Source organism: Zingiber officinale, chromosome 7A (assembly GCF_018446385.1).
Source record: "Zingiber officinale cultivar Zhangliang chromosome 7A, Zo_v1.1, whole genome shotgun sequence".
NCBI classification, from domain to species: domain Eukaryota; kingdom Viridiplantae; phylum Streptophyta; class Magnoliopsida; order Zingiberales; family Zingiberaceae; genus Zingiber; species Zingiber officinale.
The window spans coordinates 104,770,659-104,784,206 of NC_055998.1; the positions used below are offsets into that span (position 1 = coordinate 104,770,659).

Genomic DNA, 13,548 nt, shown 5'->3' on the forward strand with positions numbered 1-13,548 from the left:
TAGTGGAAACTTCCGTCGTACGATTCTCTGTCTGATCTGGTCGTCGACCATGCTGCCTGTCAGCGACGCTTGTCTCGAGGAAGAGAGTTACCTGCCCCTTTTGTCTTGTCCCAAGCCTGACGGAAGAGTCGTTCGGCTAACGTCGCGGTTGGTCTAGCGAGACCTCTGCTCAGCCAATCATACAGTGGCCCTGGCGCTGCCCGGGTGAACGGGAGAACCTCGATGACCATGGTTCCCGCTCGACCGAGACGAAAACCGCTCGACCTTTGTCCCCTGCTGTTAAGCCGTGCTAGTCACCCGCGGGGCGTCGGGAGCTCGGACCCGAGCCAAGCCGAGCTGAGGTGATGACCGTTGACTTTTACCTTGACTGTTGACTTTGGCATCACATGAGGCCTAAGACCCTCTGCCGGGCGGGGACCCTATCTTACCGTCGGATCAAATGAGACTATAAAGACTGATTTACGTAATAAAATGAGAGACAAATGGATGAATGACGATCTAGTTGTACACATTAAAAATGATATTTGTTTCTACAATTAAAAATGAACAAATATTATAGCATTTTCAATAAATGCAGTCTTGTAGAATCCAATTGTCTCCTCATGTACTGACTCATCGCGGCATGTCCACATCTAAGGCTAATGCTTCATTAGTGTCAACCAAAAGTAGCTTTATAATTCAGATATTTTTATCATTTCTACCATTGTTGATGTAAAACCTTAATTATTAAATATATTTAGTTAGCTACACAAAAAAATTTGTCTGTGCAATTCAGCCCTCGGGAAATTTTTTTCTAGTTCCGCCCCTGTGTGCCAAAAATATCCCAAAACATGATAAGAAGAAGAAAATGCGAGGGTTGAGGCATGCGCTTGTTGCTTGAAGAGGGCAATAATTGATGCTTCATTTCTTACTTGTCAAAGTAGAGAAAGGAGAGATCTTATGCTTAAGAAGAGGAGATGAAAAAATTGCAAATTTACTACCGTAGGAGAAGAGGAAAATAGAGAATAAGAGGAAGAGAAAAATCGAAGAGAGAAATGGGTAAAGGGGCGACATACGACCTGGCGAGCTGTAGAGTGCATAGGGAGAAAAGAGAGGAAAAAAATAAATATAAAGTATTTCAAAAAGATTCTAATTGTTTTAAATCGATCAAATCTCTTTAAATCTTAAATTTAATTTGACCATAACTTGATCAAATCAAACTCTAAATCCATTCCGATTTAAACTAACATAATATTTATCTCGGTACATATATGTTGGATTTAGTTCAAAACCCAATTTAATTTAAATTTAACATCTTCACTTCGTGTCCTATAATTTAATTCATTCATTTACTATTATATAATTTATTTTTAAAATTTTATACTTGATATTCCAAATTGTGATATTTTATCATAGAAGTGATATCCATCAATATCCTCGGTCATAAGCTTTGTAAATATGTAATCAATTTTAGTCTTCGACATGATGAATTGATCAACAGTGGTGAGAGCTTCCAAATATATAGTATTATTTTTAAAAGAAAATATTAGAGGGGTGGTGTCACCCTCATCCCCATATGACTATGCCACTAGTGATTAGCAAATAATTAACATAAAATTAAAATTCTTTTATTCTTACGAGTATTCAAAGACAAGTAACAAAGTTATTAGGGCTAAAATGTTTTTTTTTGAAAATTTTTACACATGAAATGCAACAACAACAAAATTAAATAAGGAACAACAATAACAAATATTTGAATATGGTACAAACTCTCTTGCTCTTAGCAATACTGATCCTACTATATATATATAACATCAAACTTTTTCAAAGGCAAAGCCAAATACCATATTTCTTTTCATCAACTCAACGACGTATTTAATCATCTTGATCAAAGACATGCTTATACAGATACTTTACACCACTTGCCATAACAACTTCAATATGAATTTACAGGGTCCAGGACATAGCATAGACGATGGACACATATCAACTTTAGTGTAATGGTCAAGGATCAATCCTCCGGGGTGATGGCGGACATGGTGGATCCCATCATGCACTTAACGCTTGTGTACCTGCATGAACCTCCCTTCATATTCGTGGGGCCGACTCTAGGGGGTTGTTAAGGTAGCGGATCTATCTTTCAATATGAACTTATAGGGTCGGTCACTTCAGGAATAGTCAATGAGGCTAATTAGATTTATCATTTTTTTTTTCAATATGAACTTATAGCTCTTAGGATGTAGCGTAGACAGTAGACACATGACATCTCTAGTGTAATAGTCAGGAAATTCTCAAGAACTGACAACCTAGGATTTACCTCACCATGCACTTACTGTCTATATTCTTGTATTTATCTTCCTCCATATCCGTGGAACTGATACTAGAAGAGATGTTAAGATAATGGATCTACTGAGTTCTGGTGCTATAACAGACACTCATGCATCTTAATTAATCATGATTCGATTCTTAGCATACACTGCAGAGTATTTTCCTCCCGTGTGATGATAAATCTGAGATGTTAGATTGTTCAATCGTTCACTACGAGTAATTTTGATTTATCTTAATGGTCGATGAATATAATTAATCGCTCCGAAAGGTAGGATACATAGTGCTAACTATTTTTTTTTTTAAAAAAACTTCAATATGGAAAGAGATCTTCTTTCCTAATCAAAAATTACCAACTCCATTCAATCAAAGTGCTTAAATAATCTTCTGAAACATAGTTAATCGAATTGTACTTGCCAAAAGTAAGTGCACTTGGTGGATTTGACTCCTCATATTCCGATGTCAAAGTATAGCATTTTATAAGGGACAATACTAAATGGTCAAAATTTGATAAGTTAAAATATATTTTATAAATCATTATTAAATTTTTTTTAATAATATCATCTCTATATATTAATTATATATATACATTATTATAATTTAAATCTGACTAATCAAATTTTAACCAGATAAATTTAAGATTTTATAAGCCCTCCCTCAACTAGTCCCCTCCACTCTGACCACACCGACTCCAAGGCATCAAGTCCACCTAACAACTCTACAAATCCTGCACCGCTTTCCAAAGGTAGTGATAAAAACACGTAAGAGAATAAGAATATTTAGAACATTAATCTTTTTACTAGTCATTTAAATAAATTAAAAAGTACTCATAATAACTGTAATTAAAAAAATACATTCATTAATTTGTTAAAATTAAAATTCGATTCTTAAATGAAAAAAACTAAAAAGATATTAATTTTACCGCTGTACTATTACTTCTAGAGTGAAAATTGACTTATATATATATATATATATATATATATTGTATTTTAGATTTATCTTATTATTATTTTTTTAAATTAATCGATGAAATTTGAACAGATGTTTTTTAAAAAAAAACAAAGTCAAGCACTGAAATTGGAGTCGCAGGAAGAATAGTGCACTCGGACGTTCCCAAACCTAATTTGTACTTGTCAGGCAAACCTCCATCATATTCACAGGCAGGCTGGCGCGAACCCTTGGACAGATGTGCCCACAGATTGGCAGGCAGGAAGGCAGGTTAGCAAACCATGTTTTTAAAATTTTTTTTCCTGAAGAGTTTGTTTGATTGTATTGGCACAGAAAAAGACAGAAAAAAAAAAAACTGGAGTTGAAGTTTTTAATTTTACAGGATAAATAATAAGTTTAAAGATCTGCACTGCAGGTAATTAATATGGCTTCTAGAATTTGATGCTGTCATTGCTTACCTATTTGTGAAGTCACCTGGAAAGTTTTCATTCGACCCCTATAAAATTTCATCTTAACCATTTCACGAGTAAAATTGCCCCTTATTTTTGTGATTGCGTGAAAGAATGAATGATGAATAAATAAAATAAATCTAAGGATACGAAAAGAGAACGGAAAGGAAAAAAAAAATTGATAATTAAGGAGTCTTTTTAAAATTTTGCCCCATTTGTTAAGCAACTTGAAAAATGATAAGCCAAATGCCGATACGAAAGGAATTGAGTGACAGCTACGGGTTGGAATTAATTTATGATGGGAATATAGACGGTTCGTGCATGGACAATGCCCCATCAGTTAAGCAACTGGAAAATTATATAACATGACAGATCGAATTATATTAATTGGTTGGAACAATGAAACTACATTGATCATATTCAATACAAATTTAATAGGTAAATGGGGAACCTGGCAAGCAAGCCACCTTTCACTCGTGAGATAAAATAATAGGAGGAAAAAAAAAGCTTCTTTTTCGTCCCAATATTTGATATTCCCATTACATTCATGCGTGATCAATGTGTCCACCATTTATAAATACAAAATATCTAACTCATGCATAAAGAGATCTCAATATGCTTTAATGGTTTAAAATATAAGATTGATATCCAAATTATCTTCAGATTACTATTATTGTATTTTATATCCGTATTAAATATAAGATTGAACAAAAATCATTATTATAGCAGCAGCTAAGACTAAAAAAATTATATTATAGCAACACTGATTAATATTATGTTATTGTAACACTTCGATTTTGATCAATTGTATTTTAGTAACTACAGCTCATAGCTCTAGTAATATGGACGTGTGTCAAATCTGATCAACATTAATGAACACATGTTGACATCATATAATATATCAGTCGTGAGATTATAATAAAAGGATTGTATAATTGTAACCGTTATAATTCATAATTGTAACCATTACAGAATTGTAGCTGCTATAATTATATATCAGTTATGATCTTATAATCGCTAAAATTACATTATCAAAAATTAAAATGTACAATGATGAGTAGAGTTATAAATGAATTAAACATTCGTGAATAAATTTAATATTTGATTTAGTAAGAGTTTGTTTATATTAATTTAATACATACAAAATTAATTAAATGAATAAGTTTGAACAACTCGTTAAGTTAAACAACAAACTTGAACATATATGTATTCAGTTTGTTAATATTCATGAATAACATTTGTGAACAATGTTATTCATAAACCATATTCATTAATAAAAATTTTATCAACATATTAAATAAATAAATAAATACTTTTAAAATGAACAAACAAGTTTAACTTATCAAACTCAATAACCAATCTAATAAGTAAAAATTTCAACAATCAAACAAGTTTAAATTGAGAGTTAGATAATATTTAAGCTAACCAAATTAAAGTCAAACTTTAATTAAGAGTTCGATAATATCTAAACGAATCAAACTCAAACTAGAACCAAATTCAAGCTTATGAAAAATAAACTAAATCAAATTTGAATAATTATTTTAAATGTTTAATTCATTTTAAACCTGATTTACTTGACTCAACTTAATTTAACACGATTATCTTATTAAATAAATTTAAATATTTTAAATTTTAATTTAGCTTATCTTATGTACTGTCTTAGCGGTATCTTTTAATAATAAATAAAAAAATACTCTTAATTTTTTTTTAAAAAAAAGTCCCTATAAGATTTAGCTGGTTGGGAAGTTTCGCAATTTCCTGGCGGAGCAGTAAAGCAGCAGATCATACATGCCCCGTCGAGGGAACCAACTGACGTGCTGGTACTCAAGTCCGTCTTCCACGTCAATACGTTGGCTGACGCAGGGCCATACTCTGACCTTACCACCTAAATTACCGCCGACTCGTACGGCTGATTCTCTAATTTCACCGACTACCTGCCTCACCACGCCTTAGATCCGGGGATGACAATTTTCTTTTTTTGGATTCGTCGGAAAAATTTAAAACGGACGCCGATTCAGGAAATTTTTTTGGCTTAAATTTGGAATGGGAGATTTTTTAAAATCCCTATCAATTAAATGCCATCTCTGTCTACTCATAATAATAATAATAATAATAATAATAATAATAATAATAAATATTTTATAAATTATTTCTCATATTAATATTTATATAAAAGAAATTAAAAATTAAAAATCTATTTGGCTAAATTAATAGACATTTGAAGTGGAATGGAGATACAGATTAAACAGAAATAGAAATTCTCCAATTAAACAAAATCAAAAATAAAGACGACAGAGATGACGGCAGATCTATAATTTGAGGGCAAGAATCACAAATCCACCACGCCCGTCGCATTCTATTTTCATCCTTACATGTATGATCAATCTATTAGGCTCTTAACCTTCGGCAGCAACAGTGTCAGAATAGTAATTATGCAGAAACAGTGTCAGAATAGTCATCATGCTCCACCAGCTCCGCGTGGGTCCAACGGCGACGCGACTCCATAGTCAACGTCTTATCCACGTCGCATCCACCTCCGAATGAATATCCTTTCCCAATTTTAATTATAATTATAATAATTATTATTATTTAGATGGACACGTGCCACGATGAATACGCTTAATGCCTTATTTAAGCCCGTTCACACCCTCCCCCAATCAATTACGGCACCGGCCGCTTCCTGCTTCTCCTCCGTCGCCATGTTGGAGAACTGCTCGGCGCTGGATCCTTGGCAGTACCGCTCCGACTCGGCCTGGATCAGCCAGGCCTTCGCCAGCGAGAACCAGGCCGTCACCCGAGCCCTGCAGATCTCCCTCTCTGACAACTCCTCCTCCGACGCCGCCTCTCCGTCGTCCGCCGCCACGTCCTCCGCCTCCCCCTTCCTGCTCCACCACCGCCAGCATAGCCACACTCCCGACGCATACCCCCTCCGGCTGCTCGGCCACTCCCCTTCTGGCCGCATCTCCAAGCGGAGGTCGCGCGCGCCCAATCGCTCGCCCACCACCTACATCAACGCCGACCCGACCAATTTCAGGGAGATGGTGCAGCGGGTCACTGGCTTCCAGGTCGACCGCGGGATGCTGGCTGCCGAGCCGATGGTGAAGTCGGAGCCGGAGCTAGCAGCGGTGGGCGACCGCGCCGCTCTGCGACAGGTCTGCCAGTCCACCCTCGATACCTCGGCGCCGTTGCTGGACTGCGTCGCGGATGATGGCGTGTCCGTCGTTTTGTCTGACCATATCCCGAATTTCGACCTTGACGGACTAGATATGCCGGCCTTCCCGACCTTGGAGTCGTGGGACGCCATGTGACGCGCGGGCGCTACATTCTGTTCATCTCCTTCTCCTTTAAATTTCTGTTTAATTAATTACTCTCCAGTCTCCACCGTACTGTACTGCTGGCATCGTTACCACTAAGCTCAGGGCTATGGCCCCACAAAGCACAAATTTGAAGATCATGCAAAACAATGTTCTAGTGTATTAAACTATGTGACAGTACGAGGGTGCACTTCTCAACTAATCAGAAAATTATATATTTATGATGATTGAATTATTGATGATATTAGATTGTTATATGGAGTCATCGTAGTAAAAAAGTGAAATCAGTAAAGAAAGCTATCATGCTTCTTGAGTTGTGAAATATGAAGTTATCATGTTTCTTGAATTGTGAAATATATAGAGTTGGACCATCTATTTTGAAATTAACTGACTTAGAAGAACTAAATATCCAAATTATTTGAAAGATAGATTGAAGCCATGCTTTTGATAAAGATGAAGTACTCAGGTTGATGAGGAGATTGAAAAGTGTCAGCTATATTAGTCAGCTACGTCATAGAATAATTTGTGCTCCTATGAATTAGCATAGTTGGTATTTGTATCAACGATTGTTCTAATAAATTTTGATATCAATTTTTAACTGAAATAAAATACTTCATTGAATGTCTAATTTCTCTCATGTAAAGGATCGTTATGGTAGGATAAATATCCTCTATGATTTACCTCGTTTGAGAGAGTATAGGGCACACTTGAAGAAGTCGTTAAGATAACGACTTCTGCTTTTGCTTCGAAAGAATTTGATGATGAAATTTCTGTTGGTTGGTCCTAGGAAGATCGTATCGGTTTCACTGTATAAAAATTTTGTACAAGTGTCAAACCTGTCCTAAACAATCTATTGTGTTCTTTAGAAGTTAAATTAGGAATCGCAGACGGAACTTAACATCATCGATTCCAAATTTAACTTATCTGTTCTTAATGGTTTAGACTTAGATCGTAAGCGGAACTTAACACTATTGATCCAAATCCACCTACGTTATAAATTCAATTAAATATTAATTTCCAAAATTGGCTTCCAGGACTGCATGGCGAGGCACATGACTTTCTTGGGTATGGGAGCATCTACCACCGCCTAGACAAAATCTTTTAAGGAAAGTTAATATTTAATTTCCTTATATAACTCTAAGTTTAACCAAAAAGAACAATCGAATCATAAATTCAAAAAACAAAGAAAAAACACAAATACGAATTACTAATTCAAAAAAACTATATCTAATGCCTCTTGTGTTTGGAATTCTAACAAAGAAAAATAACTAGCATGATGCGGAAGAAAATTACCAGTTATACCTTTTCTTTGCAAGCTAATGACCTCAAGATCTTCTGTCGTATTCCTCGCCTCACCTTAGACGTCGTGTGGGGGACGATCCTCCAAGATGAACACCACCCAAAGACTTCTCCTTCTCAAACTTTTGGCCACCACCACTAAAGAGAAAAAGAGAGCAAAAGGAGAAGAGAAGGAGAGAGGGTTGACCACCAAAGAGATCACCAACAAGAGAATAAAAATTGTATCTCATGAGACCTCCTCACTCCTTCTTTTATATTACTTGCCCAAGGCAAATAAGGGAAGAATTTTTACAAAAATTAAAATCTTCCTCTAGTTTTTTCTTTTCCCTTTTTCTTTTTCCTTTTCTTTCCTCTTGATTCAATCAATCACTAAATCAATGATTGGCTTGATTTAATCTTGACCGACCCCTTGCTTGAGCACCAAGCAAGGGTGGCCGGCCACTTATAGGAAGGAATAATAATTTTTTTTATAAAATTTTACAAGAAGAAATTCTCTTATAAAATTTTACAAGCTCTCTTTCCTAAAGTGGATGTTAAAAAGGAAAGTTTTAAAAATTAAAACCATGTTTTAAAATTTAAAACTTCTCTTCAAAAATTTCCTTTTTTAACATGAATAGAAAATTTTAATTTTTTTAAAACTTCTCTTCCTTTTTTTCTAAAATCATGAGGATGGTTAAAAAAAGAAAGTTTTAAAACTTTTAAAACTCTCTATTAAACCATGTGGCCTAATTCAAATAAGGAAAGTTTTTAAAATTAAAATCTCTCTTTTAAAACTTATAGTTTTCTACAAAGAGAAGATTTTAAAAATTCAAAACACCCCTCCTATTTGAATTTATTATGGTCGACCCCTACTTGCTTGGTCACCAAGCAAGAGGGCCGACCCTCTTAAGGAGATAGTGGCCGGCCTCCTTTCTTGGACACCAAGAAGGGCTTTTATTTGAATGGACTTGAGACTTTAATGAGGCTACGACAGGGACCTAGAGGAGAAATTGGTTTTGGCCTTCCGATGAGCTTGAGTATCCCGTGTTCACCCCGAATACACAACTCAAGTTCATCAACAATAACTCATTCCACTAGAGATTTATTGTTGCACTACCGCACCAATCCCAAATTACATTTATGGGCTCCTTCTTATCATGAGTGTGTTAGTCTCCCTGTGTTTAAGATAATGAATGTTCACTAATTAAGTAAGTTACTGACAACTCACTTAATTAATATCTAGCTCTAAGATTAGTATCATCAACTTCACTGTCATGTCGGACTAAGTCCACCTGTAGGGTTTAACATGACAATCCTTATGAGCTCCTCTTGGGGACATTCTCAACCTAGATAATTAGGACACAGTTTCTTTCTATAATCAACAACACACACTATAAGTAATATCATTTTCCAACTTATCGAGCCTATTGATTTATCAAACTAAATCTCACCCCTTGATAAGTTAAAGAAATAGATACTAAATATATATGCTTGTTATTATATTAGGATTAAGAGTACACACTTCCATAATAACTAAGGTCTGGTTCTTTTATTAAGTCAGTATAAAAAGACCTTATCTAAAATTGTCCTACTCAATACTTAGAGTGTACTAGTGCAATTTATTAGTCAAGATAAACTAATACCTAATTACACTACGACTATACCAATGATTTGTTCCTTTCTATCTTAGTCGTGAGCAACTGTTTATAATTTATAAAGAGTTGATAACATGATCTTCTGTGTGTGACACCACACACCATGTTATCTACTTTATAAATTAATTGAACAACTATATTCAACAAATAAATATAAACATTTGACCAATGTGATTCTTTTATTCAAAAATAAATGTTTACAAAAGCTAGACTTTTAGTATACACTCCAATAATCTCCCACTTATAATAAAAAACTAAGCTGCCATATCTGTTGCCATACATCTGATTCCCATCCCTCCCACATGTCAATCAAAAGCTTTCGCCGGAAGGGTCTTAGTGAAAGGATATGCCAGGCTATCTGCTGATGCAATCTTGGCGACGACAACTTCTCCTCGCTTGACGATGTCTCGTATCAGGTGGTACTTGCGCTCTATATGTTTACTTTCCTTATGGGCTCGTGGTTCCTTCGAGTTTGCAACTGCACTGTTATTATCACAATAAATTGTGATGATTTTGGGCAAACCAGGAATCACATCTAAGTCCATTAGGAAATTCCTGAGCCATACTGCTTCTTTGGCTGCCTCAGAGGCTGCCAAATACTCAGCTTCCATGGTTGTGTCTGAAACACATTTCTGCTTAACACTCCTCCATGCAATGACTCCACCTCCTAAAGTAAACATATAGCCTGATGTAGACTTACTGTTGTCCCTATCTGATTGAAAATCTGAATCCGTGTAACCCACAGGGAGAAAATCGTCTGTTTGGTAAACTAGCATATAATCTCTAGTCCTTCTCAGGTACTTCAATATATGTTTTAAAGCAGTCCAATGTCCTTGTCTAGGGTTACTCTGATATCTGCTAACCATGCCCACGGTAAAACAGATATTAGGTCTCGTACACAGCATTGCATACATTAGGCTTCCCACAACCGAAGCATTAGGAACTGCCTTCATGTCCTCTATCTTCTTTGATGTATTCGGAGACATCTCTTTAGATAAGGCTACTCCATAGCTAAAAGGTAAGAAACCTTTCTTGGAGTTCTGCATGCTAAAATGAGCAAGGATTGTATCTATATATGAAGCTTGGGATAGACACAACATTCTTTTCTTGCGATCCATTATAACTTTGATCCCAAGAATGTGTGCACATTCTCCTAGGTCCTTCATTTTAAATTGTTTGGACAACCATACCCTTACGTCCGATAATACTTTGACATTGTTGACAATTAACAAAATATCATCTACGTATAGTACAAGAAATACCACCACGTTTCCGTTACACTTCTTGTATACACAAGACTCATCCGGACATTGAATAAATCCATATGACTGGATTACTTCATTAAACCGGTTGTTCCAAGATCTTGAAGCTTGATTTAGTCCATAAATGGACCGATTGAGCTTGCACACTAGATGCTCTTTGCCTTTTTCAATGAACCCTTTTAGTTGCTTCATATGGATGTTTTCTTCAAGACTTCCGTTAAGGAATGTTGTCTTGACATCCATTTGTCAAATCTCATAATCCATATGAGCAGCAATAGATAAGAGTATCCGGATAGACTTTATCATAGCTACCGGCGAAAAAGTCTCCTTATAATCGATTCCCTCTTTCTGAGTATACCCTTTCGCAACAAGCCTTACTTTGAAGGTTTCTACCTTCCCGTCTGTCCCTCTTTTCGTTTTGTAGATCCATTTGCATCCAACAGCTTTTACACCATCTGGTGGTTCTACAAGCTCCCAGACCTTATTAGAATACATAGACTCTATTTCAGAATTCATTGTCTTTTGCCAAGATACTGCATCTATATCTTGGAGTGCTTTGTCATATGTACGGGGATCAGGTTCATGTTTACCCAGGATCAAGTCCAAAGACTCTCCCAAAAACATGAATATCTCAGGTTGCCTTACAACTCTCCCATTATGACGAGGCATTATCGCTGGTTGTGTATCATGTGTGACACGTGTTGCAGTTTCTTGTGGTACTTTATCTTGTATTGTTGGTACTAAAGTAGACGTGTCCTCTCTCATTTCTTCCAGAACTATTTCACTCATGGGCTTATGGTTCATTACATAATCTTCTTCTAAAAATCGAGCATTGGTGCTAACAATGATCTTCTGATTTTTAGGATTATAAAACAAACCACCTTTCGTTCCCTTAGGATATCCCACAAACAGACAAACTTCTGTACGTGATTCCAACTTGTCAGTATCTCCCTTCAGCACATGTGTTGGACTACCTCATATCCGGATATGATTCAGACTAGGCTTACGCCCATTCCATAATTCCATGGGAGTAGAAGGAACTGTTTTAGAAGGTACCATATTCAGAATGTACACTGCTGTTTCCAGATCATATCTCCAAAATGAATTTGGTAATTCTGAATAACTCATCATCGATCTAACCATTTCCATAAGAGTCCTATTCCTTCATTCCGCCACACCATTCTGTTGGGGTGTACTAGGTGCAGACAATTGGGATTGAATCCCGACTTCTGATAAGTAATTTCTAAACTCTCCAAAGAGGTATTCACCACCACGGTCAGACCGTAGTGTCTTGATACTTTTACCAAGACGTTTCTCCACATCAGCCCTATATTCTTTGAACTTATCAAAGCATTCAGACTTGCAACGCATTAAGTAAATGTATCCATATCTTGAATAATCATCTATAAAGGAGACGAAATATTCATAACCACCTCTTGCCTGGATAGACATAGGACCACACAAATCAGAATGAACCAATTCTAACGCATCTTTGGCTCTATACCCCTTGGCCTTAAAAGGTCTCTTGGTTATTTTACCTTCCAAGCAAGATTCACAGGTTGGAAAGTTTTCCAACTCTAATGAACCCAAGAGTCCATCGGCTATGAACTTTTGAATCCTACTTAAGTTAATATGACCAAGCCTTGATGCCAAAGATACGTTTGGTTCATTTCCGAAGGTTCGTTTTGTTGGTTAATCCTAGGAAAATCGTACCGGTTCTACTGTATAAAAATTTTGTACAAGTGTCGAACCTTTCCTTAAATAAACTATTGTGTTCTTTAGAAGTTAAATTAGGAATCGCAGACGAAACTTAACATCATTGATTCCAAATTTAACTTATCTGTTCTTAATGGTTTAGATTTGAATCGCAAGCAGAACTTAACACTATTGATTCAAATCCATCTATGTTATTAATTCCATTAAATATTAATTTCCAAAATTGACTTCCAGGACTGCATGGCGAGGCACATGACCTTCTTGGATATGGGAGCAACCACCACCGCCTAGACAAAGCTTTTTAAGGAAAGCTAATATTTAATTTCCTTAAATAACTCTAGGATAACCAAAAAGAACAATCGAATCACAAATTCGAAAAAACAAAGAAAACACAAACTAGAAAAATAAATTCGAAAAACTAGATCTAATGCATCTTGTGTTTGGAATTCTTACAAAAAGAAATAACTAGCATGATGCGGAAAACAATTGCTAATTATACCTTCTCTTTGTATGCTAATGACCTCGAGATCTTCTGCCGTATTCCTCGCCTCGCCTTGGACGTCGTGTGGGCGACGATCTTCCAAGATGAACACCACCCAAAAGCTTTCTTCCTCTTCCTCTA

General features: G+C 35.9%; 1 protein-coding gene across 1 annotated transcript; it reads left to right on the forward strand.

Moving 5' to 3' along the window:
* The first annotated feature begins 6,310 nt into the window (after positions 1-6,310).
* On the forward strand, positions 6,311-7,009 carry LOC121999585 (calmodulin-binding protein 25-like). The gene has a single exon (XM_042554245.1). The coding sequence runs from the start codon at positions 6,311-6,313 to the stop codon at positions 7,007-7,009; it is 699 nt and encodes a 232-aa protein (XP_042410179.1).
* Positions 7,010-13,548: the final 6,539 nt, after the last annotated feature.

Excerpts from the sequence above, each read along its gene's own strand:
- LOC121999585 (XM_042554245.1), top strand. The coding sequence starts at position 6,311 with ATGAATACGCTTAATGCCTTATTTAAGCCCGTTCACACCCTCCCCCAA.